The sequence below is a fragment of the Hesperophylax consimilis genome, chromosome 25 (genome assembly GCF_061612785.1).
Source record: "Hesperophylax consimilis isolate HC1 chromosome 25, BYU_Hcon_1.0, whole genome shotgun sequence".
Lineage (NCBI taxonomy): Eukaryota > Metazoa > Arthropoda > Insecta > Trichoptera > Limnephilidae > Hesperophylax > Hesperophylax consimilis.
This window is the reverse complement of record NC_142860.1, coordinates 19,714,755-19,731,770: the sequence shown is the minus strand read 5'-3', so window position 1 is coordinate 19,731,770 and position 17,016 is coordinate 19,714,755. Positions and strand designations below refer to the sequence as shown.

Here is a 17,016-nt window from a genome sequence, read left to right as displayed (position 1 = left end):
TTGAACTTTAAGCAAAAAATGGGAAGCTTTTGAATCACAAAATAAGCCCACATCGCATTTGTGTTCTTCTTCATTCTATGACTTTGATGGTCTGACTAGGTATATGAAAAGAATGGCAGATGGTGAGACAGTGAAAATCAATACCAAGTGGAAGCAATCGAAAAAAAGTTGAAGAGTTTAACTGACTTCGTGAAAGAAGAATACATAGAGTAGAAAAAGAAGACTTGAAGACGAAATAATAAACTTGGAAAACATTTATGAAAGCAGCCAACTCTCATATAGAATGTCGTGGTGATCTTAAACACTAATCTGTACTTCAATATGTTTAAATAAATTGGTTTCGGTTATATATTATTATTATTATTATTATATGAAATTGTCAAACTACACTGATTTTAGTTATTGAAGGCAGAAATGCATCTTTCGATGAGCAATTAAACGTATATTCAAGGTTCAAATATTTCCAAAATAATTTAGATTAAGTCATTGGGTTAATGATCTCAATGATTTCTTGTGATGACGATGATAATGGCTGATGATCATGCTTTGATAGAATAAATTGTTTATAAGTTGCGTACATTAATTTTGAATCCTGACGCTCAATTATTACTGCTTATTTTCCGAAGGTATCAACACCAACTTACTATGTTTGTTGGACGGTTTGGTACAGAGCATTGGTGTCCATAGGAGCAAGTCCTTCAATAGTCCTTGCACTTCCGACCGCGTGACCACTGTATGCTCTACTGGCTGCCCATTCCTTGCCATAACCAGAATTGGCAGTTTGGGCATAGTTAGAATGGGCATAACCATTAGAATAATCTGCATTGACTTCTGCTCCGGAGTACTGTGTATGAGAATGCTGTGCCGGGTTCATCATCTTGCAAATCTTCAGGGTAGACAGGATGGTTGGCAGGAACAAGGCAGCCAGGACTATTATCTTCTTGATGAAGAGAACTGTCAGGAGGATAGGCACCAGGAGGAGTTTGATCTTCAACAAACCGAAGAGGGAAAGCATGGGGAGGAGGATGGACAGCTTCTTCTTCTTGCCGCGAGAGTGGTGTCCTTTGCCGTCAGATTCGGAGCGGGCTACGTCTGGAAATAAAGAAAACCAATGTTTTTACTTACTGCTACGTACGGTGTTTTATGCCGCATAAGAATTCCAATTGCTCGGAGACATATTTACAAAGCCTGTACAATTTCAGTCACCCTAGCCTAGCTATTTAGATGTGGTCACTACAATGCATAAAGCCATTTCAAGCCATCATGTTTTGATTCCGAATAGTACTACGATACCAAGTGCCCGCAATCTGTAGTTAAACAACATTGTGAAAATATATACCAATAAATTATGAATATTATATTCTAAATCATAAAAAAATAACAAACTTTGATTGAAAAAAAAATCGAGATATTCAAATGCAAGCTTTAGATCGTCGCTGCACGATAAAACAAGATCATTTTAGTAAGCTTGTACCAACGCAAAAGCTTTAATAAATAATGCGTTTATAGTAAATTTGATTGTGAAACTAGCTGAAGTCACCGTCATTTCCCGGGGTTTACACAGAGTTTTTAGAAATATAAAGTAGACAGTGACCTTTCTCTTGTTTTGAAGTCAAATTGTGCAAATTTTCAACAGTCTCGATATAAAACTGTAGATGTGTATACAAATCAAATCCAGCCGCCCGCGCGCCACAATTTACAGTCGCTCTTTTCAAGCATATAGATTTTTGTATTTAGATTTTCAATTAAATATTATTTATATCCATTTCTCCACAATTTATGACACCAATCAACAGTTGTAAAAGTATAAAATTTTAACAAGGTATTTTTGGTCAGCGTTTATTTCAAGTCATTTTATATACCTACCTATTATTTAAATCTTGTAAATTAACTAGATCGGAAATGTTTGTGTTTTTTTAAATGTTAATCTCAGTAAATAAGTGCGACAAACCGCGGTTACAATGAATACCTAGTTACCAAATCATTCGATTTTATAACCTTTTTCTGCTTATTTTAACTGGGGTTTAAAAGCATTGAATTTGAAACAGTTTAAAATAAAATTCCTCACTTATTATTTGACTAGCCATACTACTACCCGGTTTCGCCCAAGTTTCTAGATTCTTTTTATTGGAACATGTTTTGTTGGTTCCATGCTAACTCAACACAGTGACTATTCAACACACTTTTAAAAAGTGATTAAAGTCAATGATGAAATTTTTTTTAACCTAACCTAATCTACTTAGCCCAGTTAATAAAGTTTTTGTTTCATCACTTTCCATGACTTTATATAACTTTTTAAAGATGTGATGAATTATCATTTTGATGATTTATCCGGTCACCGTTTTGTTAATTGACCAGTTAGATAGCGTGGTCTAAAGCGTCAGGTTCGCAGCAGGCAATCATCTGAATTTGACGGCCGGCATAGTCCAGTGGTAACGCATTGGACTGCCATTCCGAAGGTCGCGGGTTCGAATCCGGCGTGCGCAAATAAATTTTATTTGATTAATTTGTGTTATTTCACAATTAATTAATTAAAATAATATATAGTATATTTGCGGCACGTTCCAGAGTGGAAGATACTACCAGTATCGCCCTGGTGTAAGACCACCATTCAGAATTGAAACGTTGCTCCAAATGGCTTTAGCCGTGTTTAGTGACTAGATCTGAATAGCCAGGCACTTCCCCACCTTCCTCTTTCCCTTCCCCACTTACCTTCAGCCTCACAACATCCAATTGGGGATGCCATAGTCTCACTGGCTCCAGACGGGAGCAGTTGGGACTCTTGTGAGGAATTCACTATAAAACAAAAAAAAAAAAAATCTGTCAGTTAATTATTGCATCATACAGAATTACAATATTGTCAGGTTATTCAGACCTCCAGAAACTATCCAGAAACCTCTGTTTTATAAATGCGTAAATTTTCATACTTAAGAGGAAGCTACATTCCAAAAATGTGTATATTCTTATTATGCCTTATATCGTCACGAATACTCGTATATGTAATAGGCATTAAAATCGCCTGAAAAACGGAATCTAGAAACGCTCGATTTCAAGCATAAAAATGTTTTTTATTTATTTTGTAAATAATTTTATAAGAAAGCAAAAAATCAAGTGAAACTGTCCCAGATAATCATAGCTATAATATTGTATTTTTTTTAAGTTGTTTCATTTGTGCGATCATACATTTCTATTGAAATTTTTTTTTTTTTTGTAATTTATATTTATATTTTTTATTGAGTAGTTAAAGTTTTTATTTGTATTTTACTCATGGAAAACGATAGTAAAACCTTCAATTTATCTGAAGCATATTTTTTGGTATTCATAATGTAAACCAATTCGCTATAAAGATTAATCGGAAATAGTTATTTAGCAATAAGTTTTGCCTTAAGGCTACGTAGTAAGCATTCATAAAGAAGAAAAATAATATAATAAACTGTGTTTTATAATATATATATAAATATATTTTTTTTTTGGATAAATATATATATAGAATGATATCCTCACGGATTCGATTAATATATTATTAAAATTTAGTAGTATGGATAATATAAAGTACTTAATTACAAAATATATAAAATAGTTTTTTTCTGAAATAATTATAAATATTTTATGTGTGTTGTTTTTTTGTTCAGTTTCAGTTTGTATTTGTTGTCAGAATATTATCTATTTCTGATCTACCTATGTTTTGAATCCAGTTTTTATTTGAGATTTAAATGTTGTTGCGAGTTTTGAATGAGAGAGGGATTTTATAGTAGAGTTTAATACAAATTTTGTATTTGTAGTTGCTTATTGGATATGTTTTTGACCTCGTGTTTTGTATTTTTTAATGTAAAGGAGTATTGTTTTAGAATACAGTTGTTTAAGTATCATCGTGTTAAGCTTGTTGAAGATTTCATCACTGCAGAAGAAAATGGTTTGAAAGGGAGATATGTAATGTGAATTTTAGAGGGATTGCGCAGTACTAAGAAATACGATAATAATTAAGCGAAAAATGTGTAAATATTCCATTAAACAAGACTCGATTAAAATAGAGCAAAAAGATACACTGTGAACTCTTTCTTACCTATGACATTTTAAATAACAGAACAAAATCAGTTTCAATCAATTTCGGAGCATACTTTGCGATTTTTTCTATTGAAGGAATTTCATATAATTACCGTTTCGGCTCGAAAAATCTATGTAAATGATCTTATAAAACAATATAATATACATTTTTATGGAAAATCAAAACTTAATTATTTTTTAATACAAAGTTTTATGCATAGCATAAAGGATAACAAATAATTTTAAGCAATAAGTATAAACATTAGTTTATCATTAAAAAATAATAATATTTGACAAGTCAAAAATATTTCACCAATAAATGAAGATATAATATGTCTCGACGCCATCTACTGAGAAATTTAGCACTAACAAAGCCTTTCCTACAACAATAAAGTTGGTTGTTTACAGGTGGAAAAAATATAATAAGCAGTAATTGTTGATTGAGGTACTAGTACATATTGAATCCTTTTCGCGGGTTGGAAATAAGCTGACATAGCTCAGTGGTTTCAGAGCACCTGACCGGACATCAGAAGGCATGGGTTCAATTCCCGTTGGCGGCATTTATTTTTGTATTTTCCATTTGTATTGATATTTCAGGCGACTAATTATTGCTTATAATTATTTGTTATAAAAACTTAAAGTTTTCAAGATAAATATGTAACAGAAATTCGGAATGCGGGGGCTTAAACCTTGATACTAAAATGTAAAGTCATTATAAGTCATTATTATTTTAGGTTGGCAATAATAATTAGTTAAACATTTGTTGCAAGATTAATAGATTTTAGTCTCATTGTAAACATTATGTATTGTATGACGCTTTCTTCAAAGTGAAAATGACATTAGAGTGTGACTAAAGTTTTATGACAGGTTGTCTTTTGAATAATAAACACGGATTCTTAAAGCTTTGTACATTGTACAACAACTGTCAGATAACTAATTTCATTTTAATTAATGAAAGCAAACTAAACTAAAGATGTAAGGTTCTATGTTTATTAGAAATGTCTGAAAAGACGTAACAGACTCATGACTTTATGTACTTCTCAGCCTTCCTGTCTCTCATATTCTTCTCCTCCTCACACGCTTCAGTCTCACTACATACCTAAATTGGGGATGCCATAGTCCCGCGTGCTGTTTTTACACGAGTTAAATTACGAACAGTAACTTCTGGCACCTTGAGATTTGCAGTCAGAAATTTCTAGATCTTTGTATCTGTTTTCAGCTCGCACCTGTCACATCACTATGTTAATGCCATCACTATTGTTATTGTCGGCTATTGTAAAACAGTGTATGTATTGTCAGCCAGCAAGCTTGCACCTCTAAAATGTCTCCTGTATATCAAGTCTGAATAAACTAATTAAACAGTGACAAATGTTTAATATAAAGACCGAAAGATCACATGAAACAGCACCGTCAATTCCATCATGTATATAGGAAATATCCAGTTAAACAGCTCTGTTGGTCATACAACACGGGGAAGGCCCAAAAAACATTCCCCCCGTCTTTTTGAATGGTGAGATTCTGAAAACAGTAGAAACCACAAAATATCTAGGACATGTCATCAACAACAAGTTAACGGATGATGAAGATATTGACAGGCAGAGGCGTGTACTGAGTATAAAATGTAACATGCTCAGTAGAAGATTTCGGCTCTGTAGTCCACGAGTGAAAAGGACGCTCTTCGTAGCCTTTTGCACCACCCTGTACACATGCGAGCTCTGGGCTAATTTCAAGAGAAGAATAATGGAAAGGCTTCGGGTGCAATATAACAACGCTTACCGATTGATGTTCGGACTCCCCAGGCACTGCAGTGCCTCCTCAATGTTTACAGAAGGGCGAGTTCCAGGATTTACAGCTTTGTTAAGAACCAGGATTGCAGGACTGAGGGGAAGGATAAACCATTCCAGAAACATTCTTATCATAGAATCCCGTCTGAATTCAGGATCGAGCATTGAAGACCATTGGAGAAAGATACTTGCTCCCACAATCTTAGATCCGATGGATTCCCTTGCTTCTCTGCTTTAATTTAATTTTTTATTTAATTTCTAATTTAATTTTTAATTTGTAATCTCTTTTTATTTATTTTACTATATGTAAATACTATCTGTATTTATACCCTCTATGGGATGTGTGGGATTGCACTAACCTCCCCACATCCTGGAATAAAAAAAATATTATTATTATTATTAATAAAAAGAAATTCGATAAGCTTTTTTCTAATGGCATTTTACTTTCTACCACTCGCTGCTTTAGTTCAATGAGAAAAAAGGATTTTTACGGTAATAAAGTTAATATCTATAACAATTACAGTATAAAGTTCTGTATCTCAACTTATAAAATTTATCGCAAAAACCATCGGTTTTGTATAATAAATTTCTGAAATTGCTATTGAAGAAACGCGATACACATTGTCGTAATGCCGCACCATTTTGTGGTTGGAATGACCGATTTATTGCAAGAAATCAGCTTGAAAGTCTGCGTAAGACAGACAATCGGATACCATAATTTCTCTTATTGATACCTTTATTGATTTAGTGATATCTATATCGATTTACATATTATTATTTGCATTAATGCTACTTTTGTAACTAAATAATAACAAACATTTAGAATCGAAACTTTGCTTAAAATCGCAATAGCCGTGTTTAGTTATCAGATCTTGATCTCCCTTATCTTCTTACCCTACCCGTTCTCTACATCTTCACAATATACCCCGATTGGAGGTGCCATAGTCCCACTGGTTCCAAAGACTCCACGATTGGGAACCTTGTAAAGTATTCGCGTAATTTCATTAAATTTTTTTAAAAATGAGTTTCACTACTTTTTGCCAACTCTTTTACGGAGATTAACCAATTTGCATCAAGTCAAAGTCCATAACTTTGCTCTATGGAGTACCACAAGGCACTTATTTGGACCCACCCCTCTTCTATATTTCAAAAATATATTAATTCTTCATCCTCTTCTTTTTGCAATATGATTACGAACGATCGAATGACTACAACGTATATTCGTCATCCACGGGCTTATCTCAAAATAACTATAACATGTTTGTTTTTCATTGAAAATTTATTTTAAAAACATGTATTTGAATATTTAAAAAATATATTTTTACATATATTTGTATTAATTATTATATTTAAATTAATCTTGTGTTGCATTCATAAGTATTTTTTAGAATATCAATACACAGCCAAAGTTGGCATTGCTATACACGAAGTAAGCGCGGGGTTCCAATTTTATTTATATTCTATTGTAAACCACAAATTACTCAGTAATATGAACTTACTTTCGTGCTAATTATATACACTTTCTTTCCAAGTAGCTATATATTGAAAATACCTATTGACAGGAAAATTGTTCAAAGTTTACGTTTGTCTTATTTTCATGAAAATACTTCGTCGAATGCAGTGAATTTATTTATTTTTTGGAATAACTTAATGAGTAAAATCTCAAATTGTAATATTTAATAAGGAAGTTGAGACCATTTTTTTATTTTTTTTATCAATGTTCACATTCAAACTTAAATACTGGTATTTTTTTTTAAAGTTTGTTTTCATAATTAAACTAATTCTCAAAGTTTAAATTTTATTAAGCCCGCCAAAACGAGCGGAATCCGAGCGGTAAGAGGCGGGGTGTGGGTGTGACGTCATTCGAATTGTGAAAACCACGTCGCTTAAGTATTTTGTATGGAAAAAAATTTAATTCTTCAACAATGAATTCCAGTAATTTTTTTACCAATGTTAACGTCTATTAGAATTGATGTTATTAAAAAAAAAGAAAATTGATTAAGATTTCATAGTTAAATTAATATTTTAAGTTAGAATATTTGCTTTTCCCGCCCGGTACGGTACTTGTACGGTATTGCCGTCGCTATTTGTTGACGTGCCCCGCGCGAATTCAGGACCACCGCGCAGAAAAGTAAAGACCAAAAGTAAAATAACGGTTTACAGCCCAGTTCACTGTGAGACTTTTCTGGGCGGCCGGCGGCCTGAAGTGTATCACATGTTATGTGACATGTATAATAATAAAAACTTCTAAGTTATGCAATAAACAACATATTATATAAAGCACTATACGAATATGTATCTTAAGAAATCCATTTCATATAATAATAACAACAAATACGTACATATATTTGACAAACCCAAATAAACATTTGGCCTATACACCTCTCTCATCTAAACCGACCATCTCTCATGTAATAGAAAAAGATGCACCATAGGTGATCCGTTCTACTTACAAGTCACGACACATGTGACGTCAGAATTCTTTCGACCAATCGTGGAGCGTATACAGTCTATTGCTATTGAATGCTTTTTCAAGAACGTTTAACTAATTCTAAGAATAATAATATAGAAATATATTTATATATTTAGAATCGATATTTTTTGATCTACATGAACATATTTTTTATAAGTCAAAATATTTTTCACTCAACTTCCTTATTATTGAAGACAATATTAGCGATTATTATACGACAATTTGACACAGAAAATCAGAAAAATATACGGTCACATCTAGGACTAGAACCCAGGACCATTGCCTTGCCAGGGCACCGCTCTACCAAATGAGCTAATGGGCCTCTAAATACTTCGGTCATATTTAACTGAATCATACTTCGAATAAGAAATACCAACATTATCTTCATTTACTGCTATATTTATGGTATGATCGCAAGATTCAACTCGATCGAAATGCAATCTAGACAGTGTCTTGGATAAATATGTACTTTTTTTTATGAGCGACATCTATTGAGTTTTTCCGCAAGTATAGGATAAAATTTTTTGCATTACGCAGGGATATAGGTAATTACAAATCACGAATGCACCTTGCAGCTCTAACCGAAATAAGTGTGTTTCATTCGTGAGATGTTTCCCGCCTTTCTTTTTCAGACGCACTGAAATATTATAATACGAGAGCTGTTCCGACCGAAATAATACAGAATAAAAACTCATTGTAATTACTATGGCCAATTAAGTAATCAGAAGTTAGTAATTAAGTAGGTTTATTTTTATCCACATGTTCATTAAATTGTAATGTTAATAAATTCATAAATGGTAATGGTAAACGAAATTAATTAGAATTTTAGGTATTTTTACAGAACATAAAGTTTGACATTCAAATGAGAAACAGGCGGGTAGAATTAAAACTTCAACCATTGGAAATTTAAATAATACCTTTCGAGTCTCTTGGGTGTCAGAGGTGCATGTGGAATTAATTATCTGTTTATTCATAAAATCAATATTTAAAAATATCGTATTAATTTAACCAAACGTGCCCTTCGAACATGGAACAAGAAAGTTTCATCTGCAATTGCTATGAATCTGAGATGTTGAGAATTGAGACTCAAAGTATGAATTCTGAATTAAATATTGTCTAGGATCTTAACGATCAGTTGTTAGTCTGGAATAGGGAATGCAATCTCGGTATACCGGGATCCCGAAATACCGAGATCCCGCAGACATTTTGCGGGACTAATCTCGGTCGAAAATTTTGCGGGATCCCGCTGGACTGGCGGGATTACAGAGAAGCGCAGCTCATACATACTGCTGACGCTGATGATCCTTACGATGACGATGACGACACTTCTCTCGCTAATCTGGAGACAAACGCAGCAGCAGCAGAAGCACCAATGTCACTTCAAGACGAACTCGAACTTACTTTGATTAGTATGAAGAGTTCGAGATCAACAGCCCATCAACAACCTAGATCTGGCAATATGAGCAACCTTGAGGTTTTGATAAAGAAGGAAATGAATTACTTCGAGTCCGGTGGATTAAAAGGCACATACCTTCAATTCACTTACAATGCGCTAATGACTATTGTGCCAACCAGCGTGGAAGCTGAACGAGCTTTTTCAGCCGCTGGCTACCTTGTGTCCAATATCAGAAGCCGCTTATCAGATGACACAAATAATACTTTTACTTTTTTACGAAGCTATTTCCAAAATAATGTTTAATTAAACTTATGATGCTCATTGTACAAGAATATTGTTTATCGTGTGAACGTTATTATTTAAGTTTCAGTTCAGTTTCAGTTTCAGTGCCGGCAATCCGGGCGTTTATTTTATTTTCATTTGTGTACATAGATTTCTTTTACCCACCTCACTAGACAAAGTCTGTTCCAAGGCGGGTATGTTATGTAAATTTATGTCTTATCTTATTTTTTGCCAATTAATGACTTAAATTTTACCCATGTCTAACTAAAGGTATACCTATTAATAAATTATTTAAAATATCCCAAAGAGCTTGTTTTATTATATGTATAAATTTAAAATTCTAAAAACAAGGTTGGTAGATCGAGGTATTAGGTCTTTATTATACGATTGATAAGATATCTAAGTCCACTCTGCTGGATCCCGCAAATACCTGGATCCAGCGGGACTAAGATTGTTCAGTCCCGCAAATACCTGGATTGACATTTTATTGCGGGATTGCATTCCCTAGCCTGGAATAATGACTGTCACATCATCACATATAACATTCGAGAAGGAACCCGAAGTATGTACCCCCTTTTTGCTGCTTTGTGTTCGTAAATTAAGCCCTGATAGAGTCCTTTTCATGATAGGTTGTTTTTTTACATGTTTTTATAACTTTTCGCAATATACCTATTAGTTTGCTGATTGCAAAATTTACTTTTTTATATGAATTTTAAGTTGCAGTACCATTATCAAAAGTTACTTCTCTACGCTTTAGATACATGCCCTGACGTTAGATTTCTCAAAAAATAATTGGTTAAATTTTCTTTAAAAAAAGATCGCGAACATTACCCATTACTTTAAAATTCACTATAGTTACACTAGCACCATGTTGATCTAATTTTTTTTTATCTATGGCAGATAGAACTAAGTTGGATCCTACAACAAATGGAATCTACTTGTCCTAAAAAATAAATAAACATGAAATGGAACTTTTTTGTATAATTTACCTTGTGAACTCATGTAGAAGTTGGACTTATTTTAGATTAGGTTTTGAAGAGAGATAAAAACAACGAAACATGGTGCAAATACTTAATTTGACCAAAATGTCGAAAAGCCTTGTTGCCCTTAGGGGCATGAGAAATAGTACGGAAAAAATAGATTTCGAATAAAATTGAACCACTATTGTATCCAACCATAAACATTTTAAATTCAAATGATACAATTTGTCCAAAGACATGTCACTATTTCAATGAAAATTGTTTTTTTCAAACTTTCTCAATGCTGGTAGGTACCATAATTTTCCGACGTGACAGCTAGTAGTAAGATCCACGCTCATGCGAACTCTGGCGGTATAAAGAGGTGGTATTCAACACGGCCACCACTTTGAACATAAATCGGAACGTAACAAACAAATTTACAGACAAATGGAATACCATACGGTAGAGTTAGTGCAGGACTTTCATACGCCCCCTCAATTATTGTGTATTAGATTTTAAACTGTCCGTAAAAATGTTCTAATTGTTCCTAGCCGACACCAACGTTTTTTTTAAATTTATTTAAATATTTGAAACAAAAAAATGGTTCTGTTTTTGACGGATGAGGTTGAATGAATATTTCGTAACTCATAAATAGTATTTACATTAGGAGCTTATGCATTAGGATAATAAGGACATATTATGCTTTGGGCAAGAAAATAATGACTCAAAATCTCTGCTATTTTCATGGCTTTGGTCTAGTCACAACTTTAATTCAAAAGCTCTATAGCTCACAATTGAAAAATGTTAAAATCAAAAAATATTTGCGTTTGCCTAGAAAAACCAAGACAGGAAATCTGTGCAAATTTCAAGAACTCACTGTTCGAGAGCTATCGCTGCTTCTCGCATTGCTGGGGCGCTGCTGTACCAACTGAGCTAATAAACTCCATCTCCTTCAGTCATTTTTAACTGTATCCTTCTACGAATAATTCGTAGATTGATTTATTCATTATATTATTAATTGTCTGTGCTAAAAATGCTCAAATAATTTATATTACTTAATTTATATTATAAATAATTAATATTCCCATACTTTACATAATTATCGCTACGCAATAAAAGAAATTATGTAAATAAAACATATTTATTGAAATCAAATGTATTTTCTTTTACTTACTAAGGTGTGATTTAACAACTATTTTATGCAAAATGTACCAAACATATAATGGTCACACGAATTACCAGATAGGGTGCCGCGAAAATATTGAACGAAAAATTTCTCTTTTAAATCAAAAATCTTACAATAAGCGGCTAAAGTTTTGACATTTGCAATTTGAACCGAAAAATGCCAACAGGCGGGCTTTTGGTTAATCAGAGATAATAGCCGATCATAGACAAGCAGCGAAATGTTGTGAATTCAAAGAAACAATAAAAAACTGTGTAGGTACTTACTTGGCAGTATATTTTTAAAAATCGATAGTGCTTTTGAACGAAATAAAATAAAGTTCGGTAAAAATAATTTGACACGGATACCGTCGCCCCGTAGTGAAAAACTACATCAATAGCGTCAAGCAAATTTATTAGTTGTACCAGGAGCGCAGAACTTGGATGACGTTAGCCTGGGAGCCATTCATATTAAAAGTTTTCATCTGTTTATTTTTTAACGAGTAGGTGCCTAATTGCGTTATGTAAATATTTTTTCGGTAAATTTTTAATAGTAGGTGCAGGTACCTACACAGATGGTACCGGGTAGAGGTCCTAGGTAGGCAGGTACTGAGAGCGTGTTTTAGCCCGTTTTCTAGGTTAGGTCCGTAGTGTTGTTATATAACCTATGGATTTAAAATTAAAAAAAACGATCAAATCTGTTCAGGTACCTACTTTGGTAGTTCATATTATTAAAATCGATAATGCTTTTGAACGAAATAAAATAAAGTTTGGTAAAAATAATTTGACACGGATACCGTCGCCCCGTAGTGAAAAACTACATCAATAGCGTCACGCAAATTTATAAATTGTACCAAGTAGTAGGAGTAGGAGTAGGAGTAGGAGTAGGAGTAGGAGTAGTAGTAGAAGTAGTAGGAGGAGTAGGAGTAGGAGTATGAGTAGGAGTAGGAGTAGAAGTAGTAGGAGGAGTAGGAGTAGGAGTAGGAGTAGGAGTATGAGTATGAGTAGTAGTAGTAGTAGGAGTGGGAGTAGGAGTAGGAGTAGGAGTAGGAGTAGGAGTAGGAGTAGGAGTAGGAGTAGGAGTAGGAGTAGGAGTAGGAGTAGGAGTAGGAGTAGGAGTAGGAGTAGGAGTAGGAGTAGGAGTAGGAGTAGGAGTAGGAGTAGGAGTAGGAGTAGGAGTAGGTGTAGGTGTAGTAGTAGGAGTAGGAGTAGTAGTGGTAGTGGTAGTAGGAGTAGGAGTAGAAGTAGTAGTAGGAGTAGGAGTGGTAGTGGTAGTGGTAGTGGTAGTGGTAGTGGTAGTGGTAGTGGTGGTGCAGGTACCTACGCAGATGGTACCGGGTAGAGGTCATACGAAAAACCGTACATACGATATGGGTATCAAATTACGCGTCTCGACTTAAAAAATCCGAATGGCTCAGTGAAAAAATGATCAGAAAGCTCCTTGGCACTTTTTTTCTCAAAATATCCATTTCTTTCTCAACACACATATATTTGAATAAATTTGTGGTCACACATTCATTGCTTCATTCACATGCAAGCATACATATTTTGCGTGTTAATTGAGCAATTCTTTTTCCAAAATAACAACTTTTGAAGAATGTCGGTGACAAAAACCGTACATACGATATGGGTATCAAATTACGCGTCTCGACTTACAAAATCCGAATGGCTCAGTGAAAAAATGATCAGAAAGCTCATTGGCACTTTTTTTTCTCAAAATATCCATTTCTTTCTATCCATACATATATTTTAATATATTTGTGGTCACACACTCATAGTTTCATTTATATGCCAAAATACATATTACATTTTTAAAAGTTTTTAAATTTTGCGTGTTAATTGAGCAATTCTTTTTCCAAAATAACAACTTTTGAAGAATGTCGATGACAAAAACCGTACATACGATATGGGTATCAAATTACGCGTCTCGACTTACAAAATCCGAATGGCTCAGTGAAAAAATGATCAGAAAGCTCCTTGGCACTTTTGTTTCTCAAAATATTCATTTCTTTCTAAACACAAATATATTTTTATACATTTGTGGTCACACATTCGTTGCTTCATTCACATGCAAACATACATATGACAATTTTAAAAGTTTATAAATTTTGCGTATTTTTGAGGTTAGGTTAGGTTAGAACATGAAAAATAGGTATTAGAATCAAATCACAAACCAGTCTATACAAACCTAGCGTAGCCCACAAACTACTTGAAAACTGGGATATAACTCTTAAAGGGACGCGAGCAGGCGTTATTAAAGGGGCAATTTTTTGTTACAGAAAATAACATGGAAAATAGGTCTTAGAATTAAATCACAAACCAGTCTAAACAAACCTAGCGTAGCCCACATACTATTTGAAAACTGGGATGTAACTCTAAAGGGGACGCGAGCAGGCGTTATTAAAGGGGCAATCTTTTTTTACTTAAAAATTTGTAGTCCCACACCCTCGCCTCATCTACATTCAAATACTACACCACGCGATTAATTTTTACCCATTAGTTGCCTGCAACGGGCGAAAAGCTAGTATAACATTAATTTTTAATCAGAGTAGCCAATTGGTTCTGACAAAAAATGGTCAGAGTGGAAAAGGTTAAAGGGGGTGACAAATTATACTATAAGTTCAAAGCATTTTAAATAACTCCATATTGCTCGCCATACAATCCCATAGAGACTTGCCTCACCTAAAAGATGATATGGTGTGGGCGTGATATGGGCTGTGATCTGCCAGCCAAATATAAACTTTTGTATGAAGCAGGCCCGCAGCCGTTCCTCTTAATAATTACGATAATATGTTTTAGTCTTATACGAAGTAATTAAGTTACTAAAATTCAAGAAAAAAAGCATCAGTTGCTAGATATAAATCTAGTAAGTCGAACAAATTTAATTAATTCCGCCTGCAATGCTTATATTATTTCCTTTACGTTATAAATTTGTTGTTGTTTGATATTGGTTTACTTTAAATGCGTCTTAGTCTAGTTGTTTACTGAATTTCCAATAATTAACTTGACTGTTTTATGTGTTTCGTGTATTTTAGATTGATAGAGTGATAGTTTATTTCACTTCTCTTAAAAAATAATCTTTATCACTTTGATCATTTACGGAAAAAACTTACTGATATAAAACATTGCTAATTTATCGAAAAAATTCTGAAATTATTCGTAATCCCATTAAAACGGGATTGCAGGCCCCATAACGAATGAATTGATAGGTTTATTAAAGCATTATATTTTCGTATTTCGTCATTATGTATTAGCAGGGCAAACGCAAGTACATGAAAACGTGTTCCGATATATTCGAAAAGTACTAAAATTTTATTAGGAAACAGCCTGCTGTTCCAATTTTAAAATGATTTGAATAAATCAACAATACGCATTTTTCTCCGTGTATTTTCTTCAATAATTGAAAAATTACTTTGTAATAATTTAAAATAATCAACTTTGTTTACACCACTAATTTTAATTTAAAAATATAACTTGTACAATAATTAAAAATTAATTACATTCTCCCACCGCCTATTCTTATACTTAATGTATCTGTAATCTTATTTGTCCATTCGTATGCCTTATTTTTTAGTTTACTTTGTATCCTGATAAAGAAAACTTTGGTTTTGAAACATGTTGATATTTTTTTATTTAAAACTAGCTGTACCCCGCCACGCATTGCTATCGCTCAACCTGACTGTGCAGATAGAGAAAAAATTGCACTTGTTGCTTTTATGTCCAATAGATGGTGTTGTTTAAAAAAAACATGTTTTTACCTGTCACAGGTGACATCTATATAATATAGCTATATAAAAACACACGCGTATTCGAATGCAACATTGTGTTAAAATTTCAAAGCAATCCGTGACTTTAGAAGATTTAAGATTTTGAACAAACGAACATTTTTATTTATATAGATGGATAGTGGAGTAAACAAAGTTGGTTATTTTCATTTAATCTAAAATTATTCTAGGTACATATTATTTTGAATGATGATTCAGAATCTATGCTGTTGCTTAAAATGACTTTAGAAAACTTATTCTGAATAGCCAGGCACTTCCCGATCATTCTCTTCCTCATCTCCTTCTCCCTTCTCTTCAGCCTACAACATTACCTTGTTACATTACATTGTGTTCGACATTACATTTTTGAAATGATGAAATTTCCCCTTTTATTAACAACTTCAATAAAAAAAAAGAATATCTTACCTTGAAGTGAAGAAGTGACTTCATCATCGATGACCGCTCTGGCTCCTTGTGGAAGACTGACACTGACTCCATGACTCTTCAAAAACAGCTGCATCTGCCTCTTCCCAAACTTGACAACCTTATCCAGCTCAGAATCATTTTCAATCTGCCTGGAATCATCGAATAACCCACCGCCCTGGACATCGACATCTAGATTCTCTGGGTTCTTGATCCTGACGATCCTCAGGATCCTCTCATCATCAGCTAGGTTCCTTGAGGAACTGTTTCCAGTATCGTCTGACGTCCACATTGAGCGTGCCATTCCTGTAACGTATCTCAGGGCTTTGTATTTAACGCACGAGAAGGTGTCTTGTGTTTTGTAGCAGGTATTTTGAGCTTCAATGACATAATCGTCGTCTGAAGCTGATGAAGCAAGGGGGATTAGAGCGATTAAGATGAAGCACCATGTAATGGACGAGTATTCTTTTGATCTTGCCATCGTTGATGTTTTCCTGGTAAAAGAAAATGATTATTAAGTAAAAGATCTGGGAAATTGTAGAAAAAGGCGCTGTTTACGTATAAAGCTGGCACACAAATACAAGAAACCGTTGAATTCACTACGCTATCAATCCCGCTTTAAATATTGCGAAAAGTATTTCAAATTATTGAAATTTATTGAAAAGAGCTTTTTCAACTTGAAACACAGTATAATCACGTTGATTGAACTGCACTATCGATTTTGCATTGA

The 17,016-nt window shown here is 33.7% G+C and overlaps 1 protein-coding gene across 1 annotated transcript; it reads right to left on the bottom strand.

Moving 5' to 3' along the window:
• Positions 1 to 643: 643 nt before the first annotated feature.
• On the bottom strand, positions 644 to 16,767 carry Osi1 (Osiris 1). Its single transcript, XM_089646709.1, has 2 exons — positions 16,290 to 16,767; positions 644 to 1,092 (listed from the first exon to the last, which is right to left on the bottom strand). The coding sequence occupies exons 1-2, from the start codon at positions 16,765 to 16,767 to the stop codon at positions 644 to 646; spliced, it is 927 nt and encodes a 308-aa protein (XP_089502835.1).
• Between the last annotated feature and the right edge of the window lie 249 nt (positions 16,768 to 17,016).